At 37.2% G+C, this 15,938-nt stretch overlaps 1 protein-coding gene across 1 annotated transcript in view; it reads left to right on the plus strand.

Moving 5' to 3' along the window:
- The window catches only part of RP2 (RP2 activator of ARL3 GTPase), a 53,049-nt gene extending 40,711 nt beyond the window's left edge, over positions 1-12,338 (plus strand). The window contains exons 4-5 of the mRNA XM_037062342.1: positions 6,994-7,079; positions 10,045-12,338. Of these exons, the coding sequence (XP_036918237.1) occupies positions 6,994-7,079; positions 10,045-10,128 (170 nt within the window). The 3' untranslated portion in view covers positions 10,129-12,338. The remainder of the gene's footprint in view (positions 1-6,993; positions 7,080-10,044) is intronic.
- Positions 12,339-15,938: the final 3,600 nt, after the last annotated feature.

A 15,938-nucleotide genomic window follows, 5' to 3' on the forward strand; every position in this document is an offset into this window, starting at 1 on the left:
TTTGTTTCTTTTTCTTGATTTCTTTCTTCGATGTTGTGTAGTTTTCTGCATACAGGTCTTTTACCTACTTGGTTAGGTTTATTTCTAGGTATTTTATTTTTGTTTTTGCTATATTGAATGGGATTCTTTTCTTGATTTCTGCTTCTGCTGATTCATTGTTAGTATACAAAAATGCCTTTGATTTCTGGATATTGACTTTGTATCCCACTGTTTTGCCAAATTCATTTATTAGGTTGAGCAGTTTTGGGGCGGAGTCTATAGGATTTTCCATGTGCACTATCATGTCATCTTCAAACAGTGACCGTTTTCTTTCCTCCTTTCCAATTTGGATGCCTTTTAATTCCTTTTCTTGTCTGATTGCTGTGGCTAAAACTTCCAATACTATATGGAATTGAAGTGGTGAAAGTGGACAAACTTGTCTTGTTCTTGATCTTGGTGGAAAAGATTTTAGTTTTTGCCCATTGAGTATGATGTTGGCTGTAGGTCTCTCATATATGTCCTTCATTATATTGAGGAATGCTCCCACTATTCCCACTTTGCTGAGTGCTTTTATCATAAATGGGTGCTGTACCTTATCAAAAGCTTTTCCCGCATTTGTTGATATGATCCTGTGATTTTTGCCTTTGCTTTTGTTTATATGATGTATTACATTTACTGATTTGCGAATATTGAACCATCCTTTCATCCCTGGGATGAATTCTACTTGGTCATGGTGTATGATCTTATTAATGTATTGTTGGAGGCGATTCCCAATATTTTGTTGAGGATTTTAGCGTCCATGTTCTTCAGTGATATTGGCCTGAAGTTTTCTTTCTTTGTTGTGTCTTTATCTGGTTTTGGGATTAGGATGATGCTGGCTTCATAAAAAGAGTTTGGGAGTCCTTCATTATTTTGGATTTTTTGGAATAGTCTGTGAAGAATAGGGGTTAGCTCTTCCTTAAATGCTTTGTAGAATTCTCCTGTGAAACCATCTGGTCCAGGGCTTTTGTGTGTCAGGAGTTTTTTGATTACTGCTTCAATTTCATCTGCTGTTATTGGTCTGTTCAGGCTTTCTGCTTCTTTTTCATTGAGGTTTGGAAGATTATATTTTTCTAGAAATTTGTCCATTTCACCTAGGTTTTCAAATTTCTTTCCATACAGTTCTTCATAGTAATTTCTTACAATCCTTTGTATTTCTGTGGTATCAGTTGTAATCTCTCCTTTTATTTCTAATTGTGTTTATTTGAGTACTCTCTCTTCTTGATGAGCCTGCTTAAAGGCTTGTCAATTTTGTTTATCTTTTCAAAGAACCAGCTCCTGGATTCATTGATCCTTAGAATTGTGCTTTTAGTCTGTACGTCATTTAATTCTGCTTGGATCTTGGTTATTTCCTTCCTTCTACTTACTCTGGGCTGTCTTTGTTGTTGTTCCTCAAGTTCTTGTAGGTGTAGGGTTAGGTTGTTTGAAATGTTTCTATATTTTTTATGTAGGCCTATATTGCTATGAACTTCCCTCTCAGGACTGCCTTCACTGTGTCCCATAAGTTTTGGGTTGTTGTGAGTTCATTTTCATTTGTTTCCATAAACTCTATGATTTCTTCCCTAGTTTCATTCTTGAGACATTCGTTGTTTAATAGTATGCTATTCAATCTCCATGATTTTGAGTGTTTTGGGTCTTTTCCCTTGGGGTTGGTTTCCAGTTTCAGTCCCTTGTGGTCAGAGAAAATGCTTGGTATGATTTCAATTTTCTTGAATTTATTGAGGCTCTTTTTGTGTCCTATCATGTGGTCTGTCTTTGAAAATGTTCCATGTGCATTTGAAAAAAAAATGTGTATTTAGCTTCTTTGGGGTGAAGGGCTCTCTATATATCAGTTAAATCCATTTTGTCTAGGGCATTGTTCAATGCCACAATATTTTTGTTAATATTTTGTTTGGAAGATCTGTCCATTTTTGACAGTGGGTGTTAAAATCCCCTAGTATAATTGTTTTGCTGTCAATATATTTCTTGAAGTCCTCTAAGATTTCCTTTATATATTTTGGTGCTCCTATGTTAGGTGCATATATTTTTACAATAGTTATGTCTTCTTGGTGGAGTCTTCCCTTTAGTATTATGAAGTGACCCTCTGGGTCTCTCTTTATGGCCCTTTTTTCAAAGTCTATTTTGTCTGATACGAATATTGCTACCCCAACTTTTCTTTCCTGTCTTTGCTTGGAAAATTTGTTTCCAGCCCTTCACTTTTAGTCCATATAGGTCTTTTGTCCTGAGGTGGGTCTCTTGTAGGCAGCATATGTGTGGGTCATGCTTTCTTATCCATTCAGCTATTCTATGTCCTTTAATGGGTACATTTAATCCATTTACGTTTAAGGCAATTATTGAAAGGTACTTATTCATTGCTATTTTTGTACCTGTGTTCCTCTCTGTCTCTCTCTTTTCCTACCTTTCCTTAAAGCAGTCCTTTTACATCTCTTGCAGAGCTGGTTTGGGGAGGTGTATTCTTTTAGACTTCTTTTGTCTTGGAAGCTCTTTATTTGGACTTCCACCTTGATTGACAGCTTCCTGGATAAAATAGTGTAGTTGCAGGCCTCTGTTTCTCATTACTTCGAATATTTCTTGCCATTCTCTTGCTTGGAGCATTTCCATTGAGAAGTTAACAGCTAACCTTATGGGGGCTCCCTTGTATGTTACTTCCTGTTTTTCCCTTGATGCCTTTAATATTCTTTGTCTTGGAATTTTGCCATTTTAATTATTATGTGTCTTGAAGTGGGCCTGTTTGGGTTCCTCTTGATTGGGACTCTGTGATTCCTGGATTTGTGTGAGTTTTTCTCTCATCCAGTTAGGGAAGTTTTCCATCATTACTTTTTCAAATAGTTTTTCTATCTCTTGCTCTTCTTCTTCTCCTTTTGGTATCCCTATTATTTGGATATTATTATGTCTCATATTGTCTTGCATTTCTATTAATACCTCTTCATTCTTTCTGAACCTCTTTTCCTTTTCTTGCTCTTTCTGGGAGTTTTTTTCTACCTTGTCCTCCAGCTCACTGAGCAGATCTTCTGCTTCATCGATCCTGCTTTTGATTCCTTCCACTGTGTTCTTCAGTTCAGAAATTGTATTCTTCATTTCCTCTTCCCCTCTGCTGATGGTTTCTATTTCCTTTTTCATTTTGATATAGTTTGCAGTGAGCTCACTGTAATTCCCCTGTAATTTCTAGTAGCTCATTGGGAGCTCTTTAAAGTTTCTGATAACCAGTGCTTGGAATTCAGTATCTGATAGCTGACTTGCCTCTATTTCATCTACCGTTCTTTCTGAGTCTTCCTTCTTTCCTTTCATTTGGAGATTGTTTCTTTGTCTTCCAGTCAATTGTGACACTGTTTTTAGGTTCAGCTTATTAAATTGATTTGTTCTGGCTTCCTGAGTTTATGGTATGAGTTCACCCCATATGGTATGAACTCACCCCATATGGTGTGAAATCACCATATGGGGTGAGTTCACTGTGGTATAATATGTGTGACATTAGGTGGTGTAGTCTCCTTGATCTCCCAACTCACTGGTCTTGGGCTGTCCTGTAAGTTGACTCTGTGTTTGTCTTTGAGTTTTGGTTGTTTGGGGGTCTTTCTTTTGTGGGTCCTTCCCATCAGCTGGTTAACTGATGGTTCCTCTGTCCTCCACCTGTTTTAATTTGTTGTGCTGGTGAGGGTAGGTTATGTTGAAGCTAGGTGTTCTGTGTGTACAAGGTTTTGAGGATTCTCTTTTGCTCTTGTTCAGTTGTTTGTACTGGATAGTTTCTCCACTATTTAGTTGTATTTCCAGATAGGTCTTGGATTGAGGTTTGTGTGGTTTCCATACCCTCCTTCACCTTCTTCTGTTGTTATCTGTTGGTGGTTCCTTTGTTGTTGGGTTTCCTCTTCCAGTGGGTATCCTGGTGTTCACTGCTTCCACCTACTCTTTTTTTGTGATCAGTTGGAGGGAAAGGCAAAATTGTTTATGACAGCAGGAGAGTATTCTATGATATTTACAGTAGTAGCCAGTACAGAAGAGATAGGAGATCCCCTGGCTATGTACAGCGATAACCATAATCTTCAACCCAACTACCCACATTTTAGAAAGTATGGACCAAAGATAAGACTCTTGTTGGGGTGGGAAGGCTTGTGAGTTTGATCTAGAAAGCAGTGTGGTTGTGGGAGATCAGATTCTGAGGTAAGGTGAGAGTAAAGGGTAGTAAATAGGTGTAGTGTGTGAGAAAACAGAGTTAAGCACTACAGTAATAGAGTTCAAGAAACTGAAGTGGGCTAAAATCCAGGAGGGGTGTTGTGAAGTATTTACAATTGTATGGAGTAGCTATTATTTACAATAATATTAGAACAATAATCATATGACAGAATCTATGTGATCTGGATAACATAAATAAGGGGTACAGAACTCTTGAGTAGTGCTAAAGGAACACAAGTGACATGAAGAATATGTGGGGGGAAAAGGCAGGAGAACTGAGGAAGAAGTGATAAGTTTGGAAAGAAAGGAAGAAGGGATAAAACAATAAAGAAGAGAGGAAAAAGGTATTGGAAGATAAAACATTAATAAAATTTAAACAAAGATTACTTAAAAACAAACAAACAAAAAACAACTCCTATTGGTTTCAAGCTGCCCAAACCAGTTTTCTGGTCTCGCTGGCTGCAGCAGGCTGAGGGGGGATTCTGCTTGGCCCGGGAGGGAGAGAGCTGATGACCCAGAACCCTGTGGCCAGCCCTCAGCTCCCAAAAAGTCTGTGGTAGACTTGGCGCCGGGCACGGGCAGGGCTGCTGCCTTTCTCCCTTCCTGATGTGTACTCAGCCAGTCTCAGAAGCACTCTCCCAAGAGCTAGTCTGGTGCCTCTCCCCAGCACCCCACTCATGGGATCCTGGTCTTCTTTAGAGCACTCTCCCTGGGAGTCATTGCCATGGGCTGGAGTGCGGGTGCGCATCCCTGGCCAGGCTGCCTGGGTCCTGCAGGTTTGGGCACAAACCCTTCCCAGTGCTATGGGGGAATGCAAGGCCTTTTGCCCAACCTTGGGATCACTGCCAGGCTGGGTGGGGAGTAGGCTAAATGGCTGTCTCAGGAAGATGCCCCAAACAGTTTACTTTTCAAGAAATTCCTCCCACTGAAGCCAGCCGCTCAGCACAGCCCAATTCTCCAACCAGACTGGTGACCATTGGGTTCAGAGCCCAACACTGCGACTCTCAATTCTCCCAAGTCAGCGACCACAGACTCTGCGGGTGATCATGGCCCTTTTGTTTGCCTCCCTGTCCTTATCCTCCTCTCTGCAACATCAAGCAAACAGGTCTCTCCCAGTGTTGCTGAGGCCCTGCTTGACCAGGGAGGGAGAGAGCTGATGACCCAGAACCCTGTGGCCAGCCCTCAGCTCCCAAAAAGTCTGTGGTAGACTTGGCGCCGGGCACGGGCAGGGCTGCTGCCTGTCTCCGCGCTGGTCCCTGCGACCTTATTGTCTTGAAGCATTCTCCTTACCATCTGGTTTTTCAGTGTCTGCTACAATTTTTGGTCTCTTATTTTCATATATGCTGGGGTGCTGTTGGCTGTTTGCTCTGCTCCTCCGTAGTTGGCCAGGTTTTTCTCCCATGTGTAGGGGGAAGTGGAATCTGCTCCGTCCTACTCCGCTGCCATCTTCCTATATTCTAAACATCTTCTAATGCATAAGACAGCTCCACAGCAAAGAGTTATTTGGCCAAAATGTCAGTAGTACCAAAAACTTCACAAACCACTTTCAAAACGTTTGCTCAGTCAGAGGACCTTCTCCATATCCTGCACAAATCTTTTATTGTATTTTATTTTCATTTTTACCTGTCTTAAAATAAAGCATAATACACCAAAAATGTTGCATATTTTCTGTCATCTTCAGTATTGAAATGGCTGCATAGAAATTCACCAATTTTGATATTTTTTAATGCATGCTGATATGACAGCTGTCACAGTACAGTCTAACAAAATTATTTCAAATGAAGTTAAAGACAACTAAGCATTACAGCCATCATACAGAAAAAACTTAGTGAACTTTTGGCCAACCCAATATTTTGCCTGGCTTACTTAAGGCCATGTTTGCCCACAATTTGACACTGGTAGTGTCAATGCTACATTTAGATCCAGAATTTAGTGTACAGGTGGTTTAAAAGTATACAAATTAATATATGGGAAAGGAAGCATAAATATTTTATTCAGAGACTGAAAAAAATAAACACTCAGTCACTGGATTTAGAATGTAGCTTTATTTATTTATTTTTTTGCCCTGGCTGGTATGGCTCAATGGATTGAGTGTCAGCCTGCAAACCAAAGGGCTGTCATTCAATTTCTAGTCAGAGCACGTGCCTGGGTTGTGGGCCAGGTCACCAGTGGGTGGCACATGAGAGGCAACTACACACTGATGTTTCTCTCCTTCTTTCTCCCTCTCTTCCCCTCTGTCTAAACATAAATAAACACAATCTTTTTAAAAAATTAGGTAGTTTTTAAGGCACACTGAAGAAAAAAGATTTCACATGGTCATTACTTTGGGTGCCTGGCCTCAATTCCTACTTTGCTTCATTATTGGTGGCTCAGAACTTCGCTGGTAAGTAGGAAATTTGGAAGCAAGGCTGGCTGCCTTGCAAAACCTACTTATATTGACTTGAATTGCTTTTTTTTTCACTTTTGTCAACTATTTTTGTACTGCTAAATGGGTGGGCTTTTTATGGTTTTTATAGATGAATGTAAGCCAGAAAAGCCAGACTATTTACAACACTTAAAAATGTGATAGTCCTATAGTATTAACAGCACTGAAGTTACTCATCATGTGATCAGACTCTCTGTTAATTTGTTTTATGATTAGAGTAGGAAGAAGTAGCTGAAGTGATGTGTCCCATCTATCTACTTCCTTCTTCCTTTTCTCTTACCTCCAAAAAAAGGGCTAGAGATTCTTAAAGGAAGAATAAAAAGATTAATTTTAGAATAGATTTGTATTCTTGATAAGACAACACTTCTTCGGTTTGCTTATAGGTCCTGTTATTGCCTTGGAATTTAATGGAGATGGTGTTCTAGAAGAATGTCAAATTGTTGTTAACAAGATATTCGGGGAGACCAAGGTACACAATTTCATTGACTATTTTTTTTAGGCCCTTCCTGAGCTGAGTTTAGCATGACTCAGCTCTGCTGCTCTTCTGGTCACTGGTCCATACATTCCTTGAAGACCCCAGCTACTCACCTGGCCCTGCATTCTACTGGTCAGAGGCCACCCTGCCTGGGCTACTTCGAGGGGCTCTGCTGCAAAGCAGGCCAACCTCTCCCCTGACACTCCAACCTGCTGGCAGCCTTCATTAGGGCACTTACATAGGGTCAAGTTCCTGTCCTTTCCTCCCACAACAGGGTTCTCCTTGAAAGCTGAGTCCTGGTTTGAGTCAGCTGCATCTCCTGAACCCCAGCCTGGCCCTGGCACACTTTAAAAATGTACTATTGGGCAAGGCAGGGACAACTTCAGAGGGACTACCTCAGAGCGGGAGTAAATTCCAGTGTCTCTGCCTGCTTCCAAATCAGTATCCAGGAAATTCAGCCCAAAAGCTCACCTCTTCCAATATCAGCTCCCAGAAAAACAGTAGACCTTTGAAATAGCCACAAGGTATTTCAAGGGACCCAGAGTCTTTCTCAAGGTTTTCTCCAAGACCTCCTACCTCTGAGAAAAAGCTCCTAGTAGACTTCCAGAAACATGCCTCTCTCCGACTCCAAGGGGTGAACCCCCAAGGGTCTGGGTCCTTTTAATCTTGCATATCAACTCGAGGGCCTAAAGGCCTCCCCCAGGAAGTTTCCAGAAAAATAGGAAACTTTAAGGCAACAGAAATGCCCCCACCTCTAAGTGAACTCCAGGGCTCCCCTCTAACCCACCTTCCAGAGACATCCACAAAGTTCCATAGAGATCTCATTGTTTTTCCAAACTTACCAATGATCTCATCTCCCAAAGCAAACCCAGAGCTCCATAAAAGCCTCTGCACCTCAGAGGAACCCCCAGGGCTCCATAAAAGTCCCTGCTTTCAGGGACAACCTCAGAATCCAACCTATTCCTGAGACATCTCCAGGATTCCAGGATCATCAACTTCCAGGGCTCCCAGTATCCCCATTAATCTTCCACCCAGTAGAGAGACCTCCAGAATTCCTTGACTACCCAGGATCAGCCCTAGAACCTTTATCCCCTGAAACCCCCACCTCCTAATTCTCCATTTCACAACAGCCTGGAGCTACAGGCTAGACTTCTCTACCCACTGTGGGGGTGGGGTCTGAGATCCACTGTATTTCAGTCAAACCTTTTTATTTCCTTTCCCCTACAGTCAAATAGTACTTTTTAGTCCTAGTGTTGCATGGAATTAACAAAAAAGATCATGATTTTTAGAACCTATGGTGAATAATTGGGAGTTAAGCTTTGGTCTTTCCTTGCCAAACAAAAATATTAATTGCTTAAAAATTTTCAAAATAAGAATGTACTTATTAAAACATTCAGTAATGCTTGTTTCTGAAGTAAAAAGTCTCATCAGATGTGTATTCAAGGCCCTCCTTTTTAAAAAAATAGAGAATGAGATATGAAAAAATAGAGAATGATGTCTTAAATGATATACAGATGGTTTGACTTAATGATTTTTCTACTTTAAGTGATAGGCATTCAGTAGGAACCACACTTCTGATATGCTCTAGCTTACTCTCTCATAAGCTAGGCAGCTACAAGGAGGTACAGCTCTCAGTCAGGTCTGACATCACAAGGGTAAATAACCGCTCCTCTATAGTATATTCATTGTGTTAGGTGATTTTGCCCAACTATAGGCGAATATAGGTGTTTTGAGCACATTTATGGGAGGCTAGGCTAAGCAATGATGTTCAATAGGGTAGGTGTATTAAATGCATTTTCAATGTGTGATATTTTAAATTTATGATGGGTTTATTGGAGCATAATCCCATTATAAGTCAAGGAGCATCTGTATTTCTAACATTATATACTTTAGACAGATGATCCCATTGCCTAGTGTTAATTTTTATTTGTTTCAGTAATGCTTCCCCAAAAACTGAACTTGAGCTTTATCTAAAAATCATCACATATAGGTATTTTTAGATACATTAATGAGGTTGCTGTATTTAAGAGTTTCAGACTTAATATAATGTAAACATATAAGAAGGTGTGTGTATATATATATATATTATATATATATAAAAGACTAATTATGTTTTTATAAATAAATGAGGGGAAATTTTTGGTTTTGTACTCTGATTTGGCTTGTGGTTCCTTGAATTTGCATAATTTAAAGTATTTTACCTTTTATCTCATTTTATCATCACATAGTGGTAAGGCCAAATGTAATCAGAATGAATAGAAAAGGAAACAGAGAAAATGGTATATGATCTGGTGTTTTTTAGATCTGAATAAATTAAGATTATTTAATCCAACTTTCTCATTTTACAGATGTGGAAACTGAGCCCAGGGAGGCTTATTAAATTTTTAGCATCATACAGCTAATTTATGATAAGGCTCAAATAGAACTCAGGTCTCCTCTATTTCTTGGCTGATATTTGTAAAAGCTATTTTTAAAGTGTTCTATTGAGTATTGCTTTATAGTTGTTCAGAAAATAGTTCATTTTAAATTAGTAATATGTCTTGAGAGCTTTCAAACAAGATAATCTCAAGATTTGCTTCTCAGCCTACTGAGACTGTTTCTAGAAAATAGAAGAAACTGAGTTCTTTAAATAAACCTCTTTATTCAGTAGCTTTCATAATATTGACTGTTGTATATTGAAAAACTATAAAATTCCAAGTATAATAAAATACAAGTGAAGTATTACAAAAGCAAAGACCTTCTGTACATCTTAAGTGCTTTTAAAGGAACTCAATTTACACTATAGCTATTGAAACTATATTGCATGGATTCTATAGAAAATCTACACATTAAATATCATAAATGATATTCATGAATTTCTTTTAAATGGCAAGCTTATGACTTTGTTTTGTGGTGAACATGGGCTTTGGAATTTGGGGATTACTAGTATTTATTTTTGTTTCTTTTATATTTAAAATAGACATTTGTATCAGAAAACAGGGAGACAGCATCTAGAGATGTAGAAAGCTTCTACAACTTTGCTGATATACAGATGGGAATCTGAAGTGCATCGTGGAACCAGGGACTTGGTATTAAGCCTTTTTCAATTTGTGTATTAGCAATGGCTTTTATTAAGGCTAAAATTGTTAAAGCTGATTCTTCAGTATATTGTTGAATACTGCATCATTTACTTAAGGTTCAAAAATAGTTCATTTTAAATTAAATGTTTAATCAGATTAAAATTATTTAACCCACTTTGATAAGCTTGTCATTTTGATTCTATGCATATGATACTGTCATTAGAAAACAGAAGTGGCTAACAGTTCATGATTTTAATCCTAATTAAACATTCTTTCAAATCTCTAATAATTTAAACTTTCCTCAGTGTTTGATGATACTTGTTTAAGAATACATACCATTGCTTATTCTCTAATTTAGAAAATTTAGAAATTAGAAATTTAGAGGGATTTGTTACTAGTTGATCAATTAGAATGAACTTATGTGCATTTTTTCATGTACACATATCCAGTTAAAGAATTGCTTCCTATTAGCATAATATGGAAAATGACATTTTGTACACAGACTTGACAATACTTTATAAGTTGAATTTTTAAATTAATAGGTATTTGATAACTGATTTTGCAAGTAATTCTACTGACTGATGTTGGTATAGCTGTTTAAAGACTGCTTTTTGAGTAGTATGATTATTTGAGTAATTTCCCCCTTGTTTAGTTTTTTAATACAATTGCTAGATGACTCTTGTGCTTCCTGGTAAGAAAAGGCATATGCAGCACTAAAACTATAAAAGCCCATTACCAGCAGTTTTCAAGAAGATGATTATTTAAGTTTTATCAGCTCTTTTGGGATATTAGGAGAATCAGAGCAATACCTTGTAATATTAGGTAAGAAGTACTTAGGAATGATAAGTTATGCAGATTAAAAAGCTAGATAAATTTGATTTTCATTAGATATGCCACTCATATCAAGTAATGTTAAAGCATGATAAAATTATTTTGATTGCTTTAAAGCATTATTTTCCAAGTCAACCTATCATGATAATTTACCAGGAAGCAGGGGACAGCTACTTGTTTAAAAGTCCAATTCTTGGACTCAATCCCCAGGTGTACTAATTCAATCTCCAGGGAAAACTCTGTTTTAAGGGGTTTGTTGTAATCTGAAGCAGTCAGTTCAGAAGATGTTGAGAGGCTGATCTTGTATAAAGTGACTGCACCCATTTACAGCTCATATAACATTAGCTTTTATAGATCTATTTTTTAAAAGAACTTTAATATTTTGATAAAATTAAGATGGAAAATAACCGCTTGTAAAAATTCCTCTTATGATTATTGTTACTAAAAATGTATTTTCATGTTTAAACTGCTCTTTGGATATTTTCATATTAATTTATAACTACTACATTGAGTTGTGTGTTGATGTCCAGAAATAATACATTAAAAGACTTTTCACTTTAAATTACTAATATTGACCACTTACCCTGTGCCTGGCCTTGTGCTAACCATTAGCATTGTTATCATTTCAATCTTTTTAGAAAAGTACTTTACATATACCACATAATCAACCTTTCCTTTAAATCCAAACAATTTCATAAGATGCAAATAAAAATTGGTAACAGTTTAATATAATTTTGATTATAACTTACAAGTGAGCTTTGCAAGTAGTGGTCAGGGGGCATTAATTTTTCCCATAGTTAAGCTCAATTAAACATGTTCCTTCTAGTTATGATTATATTATTAAGCCCTTTTATTCACACTTAATCACAGTACTTTTTGTTTTTATGCAAAGCTATAAATTTGGTTCTTTTATCTATGGTATTTTGGTAAAAACTCGGGAATATATAAGGGAGATGTTAATTTTAAATCTCCACTAAATTTAGTAACAAAAAAGCCTCAAATTTTATAATCTTCAGTTAGATAAGAGCTTTTACCCAAACCAAATTTGTCTTTAATGATAGTCATTTGGCTTCTGAGTATTTGAAACGATTTTTAAAAGTAAGTAGTGCTGTGGTTATTGTTTTTATAATTCTAAACTTCAATAATAATTATACTATACTACATTTCACTTCTAAATAGCTTTTGAATTCATAAAAATTAGTAATTTTGAAGTTATACATGTATAAGCATTATCTTATTTCCCTTGTGTTGATAATACTGCTATGTTTTAGTACTGTTTTTGCTTATGTATATTTATGTGCAGTTTTTGTATGTAATTTATCTAATGTTTATAAAATGTGATTTGTAATAAATGTTGTTAAAATGAAAATGGCTTAACACCAATTTTTGAAGAGCATTTCTATAACATACATGATCATGACACAAGTTTTTAATGCTAAAAGTAAAACGAAATGTTTTAATGTCTTAGGTTGATGAGAAGTGAGCTGAGTATGTATGTGTATGTACACAAAGCGCTGGAGAAATGCAAAGGAAGTAGAAAACCTGTTTGAATCTAGGGAGTTATGACTGAATTCTTACTAAGATTAGACATCTTTCTCTTCCATATTTAAGAAGACAATAAATTGCTTGTGGTATGCTTTCTTTTTTTTTTAAGTATTATGTATTCACCACCCCAAGTCAAGTCTTCTTCCGTCACCATTTATTGCCCCTTTATCTGTCACCACCTCCTGTGATATACTTTCTTTCAGGTTTATACAAAAGGACTTTATTTTAAAATTACTACCAAATTTATCAGCCTTTTATACCCAACTTCTCCCTCTCTTAGTCCATAAATTAGGAGTGCTGAAACTGCAGATTGGTTATTTTTAAAATAACATTTATTATCATTATTTCTATGTCTAAAGCTTCTACATATACATGTAGAGCATTTGGGGAAAAACAGAAATGCACAAGGCAATAGCTAAAAATATTTCATATTTATTGGATAATTGTTGCTGTTCTGAGTTTTAATTTGCTTTTCTCATTTAAAAGGGGTACATTTAACTCTGTTCTCTACAGGAAGAGAAGATATTTTAATTAGGGTATGATTACTCCTTCAAAGTCTATTCTAGAAAAGACTTTATCCTTTAAAAGTATAAGACTAAAAGTGCCAAACTGCATTTGAATTTTAGTAATGGAAACCTTTTTTTGTGTGAAAATGGAGTCATTCATTGTCAAACTTGGTTTTCTTTGTTTTGGTAAACACAGGCATACCTGGGGGATATTGCAGGTTTGGTTCCAGACCATTATATATTTTTTCCAATTTTTTTATTTAATTATTTTTCAAGTACAGTTTTCTGTCTATTAAAGCGAGCATCACAATAAAATGAGTTGTAACCTCTTTGCTGGTGGAGGATCTTGCCTTCATTTTGTAGAAAACACAACACTTATGAAGCACTCTAAAGCAAAGTGGAATAAATATGTGCCTGTAGAGTGTTGAGGGAGATGGCAATCAGTCCTACTTAGGTGGAAATACAAAAAGCCTTTATACAATCTCATCTCTCCTTTTACATTTTGGCTTTTAGTGGCAAACACCAGCAAGATGTTCAGAAATAGTTTCTTCCTTTTCTGATGTTTTGGTGTTTTCTGGTGAGAATGGGTTTTCACCTGTAAATAGATGGTGAGGGAACAGGAGCACAGGTAGCAGAGAATCCTGGCATTCTAATCTCTGCTCTTATCCTCCCTCTAGGGCCTGCCTTCCCCATTTCTGTTTAATCTGGTCCATTTGTAATGGGACTAATGAAAAGTCACTCACAAGTGATGTGACAAGTAATTAACTGATATTTGTAAATTGCCTTGTAGACGACAAGTACTTTATGAATGTTAAGTATTATTGTGCTGAGTGAAGTGAGTACCGCTTTCTCTTAAAGTAATTCAACTGTGAAGCCACACACCACCTACAAATAAGCAACCAAATAGAAAAAAAGTAGTATAGGCTGTTAAGACTTGTGTGCTGTTTCTTACTGATGTATTGTACTTTCATTTGTCAAATGTAGGCCAGCTTGTTAGGCTCAGTGATAAAACCTTTTATACTCTTCCACCCTAATTTCTAAGCAAGTTATATATTAAGTGATTTTAAAATTTATCTCATTACAGTTTATTGAGTTTTAGGACTTTGAAGGGTCTGGACCTTTTCAATCCTTTATTTTACAGATGTGAAAATTGAAGCTCAGAAAGTAAGATGGACTGTCCAACTCACACCATAATCACTACACCATAATACAGGACCTCTTGACTTGCCCCCCTTCACCTTCCTGCCATCACCCTAAGAACAACACTCAGTTCATCCAGCTCCTCCTATATAAAGCCTTTTCTAACACTAAGGTAGAATGCTGCATTTCCTCCTTGGTGCTCACAAAGTAATCTACAAGTACTTTGTAGATTTCCAAGTACCTGTAACGCTTTATTCCATTTCTTTATCCATGCTGCCCTTGTGACTCAAAGTGTGATCTGTGCACCAGCAGCAGCAGCAGTATCACCTACCTCTCGTTAGAATCTCAGGCCTCACTCCAGATCTGTTAAATAATCTTCTACATTTTAACAAAGTAGGGGATCCCTATGCACATTAGAGTTTGAGAACCTAGATCATTTAGTTCCTCAAGCACTGTAATCAAGGCTTAAAAATCTTTTTATTCCTAGAGAGTGGCTTAGGGCCCAGTAACGTGATCTATATTTAATAAATGTTTTTGGTTGAATGACACCCTCTAGTGCTTCTTTCCACTATAGTTAATTTTTGTCTTTTCTATAATTCTTTTCTTCATGTACTCTCCTTGATTGGCTTTGGAATAAAAAACATTCTACAGTATTCGGTCCCCCCTTACCTGTTTTGTGTTGAAATAGTAACAGCAGTCTCTGCCCACTGAAGGCTCTCCCAGGCAGCTTTAAGAATATGAGCAGTATTCACTGGAAAGAGATAAGAGCATAGCAGTTTCTGACTTAAATTTTCTTCTGATGTATTTTCATATTCAAGTTTGTTTTATTCAATTAGGAAACATTACATAAAGCCAGAGTGGTGATTTGATGCTGGGGCTGAGTTAAAATGAAAGAGCAGTCAGCTACTTATTTTGGGCCTGTGGGGAATATTAGTCACCTAGTCACTCAGATCTGTTATCTGAGTGACTAGGTGACTAATATTATAATGTTATCTCTTATTTTAAAACGTTTTACTAAATTTATTGGGATGACATTGGTTAATAAAATTATATAGGTTTTGTCACAGGTGGACACAGATAACCAGGTTCTTGGTAATCACGGACAAAGAATTGAACGGAATATACTGAGTTTATAGCATAGAGAGAGAGCGAGCAGATTTATTAAGCAATAGTACACTCCACAGAACATGTGAGTAGGGCCAACTCCCAGCAGAGATTGACCTCAGGGCCTGGAGAGATTCTATTCTTACAGGGTGGATCTTTCCTGGTTAGTTTTGGTGGGCTTTTATTGCACATGTACAAGTAAAATTACTTTAAAGCTACTGTGCATGTGGTCTCCTGTGATTTTCTTTGGCTACCAGAGAAGGGGGTAGCACAATGTTAATTTATTATAATGCTATTACAATGAAGCAGGGGTCACGTAACATCTTCTGTGGAATTGTATTCATGAGTCACCATGATTCATTGCTTTTCCAGAAAGCAGGAACAACTGGTCTTAGAACAGGGTCTCTATCTTGTATCAATGTCCTTTATCTTAGCTCTGGGGCACCTCCGGAGTTTCCTCCTTCCTATCTTCTGCCTCAGTTTCAGGTGTACATTTCTATAAGACATCATCTGTACACTGCATTGTGTGTTCACCACCCCAAGTCAAGTATCCTTCCATCACCATTTACCCTCTTTACCCTCCTCCACGTCCTTCCATCCCCCTTTCCCTCTGATAATCAGCACATTGTCCTCTGTATCTGAGGTTGCTTTATTCCTTGTTTATCCTC

Source organism: Sturnira hondurensis, unplaced genomic scaffold (assembly GCF_014824575.4).
Source record: "Sturnira hondurensis isolate 20B ecotype Veracruz unplaced genomic scaffold, ASM1482457v3 Scaffold0013994, whole genome shotgun sequence".
NCBI lineage: Eukaryota > Metazoa > Chordata > Mammalia > Chiroptera > Phyllostomidae > Sturnira > Sturnira hondurensis.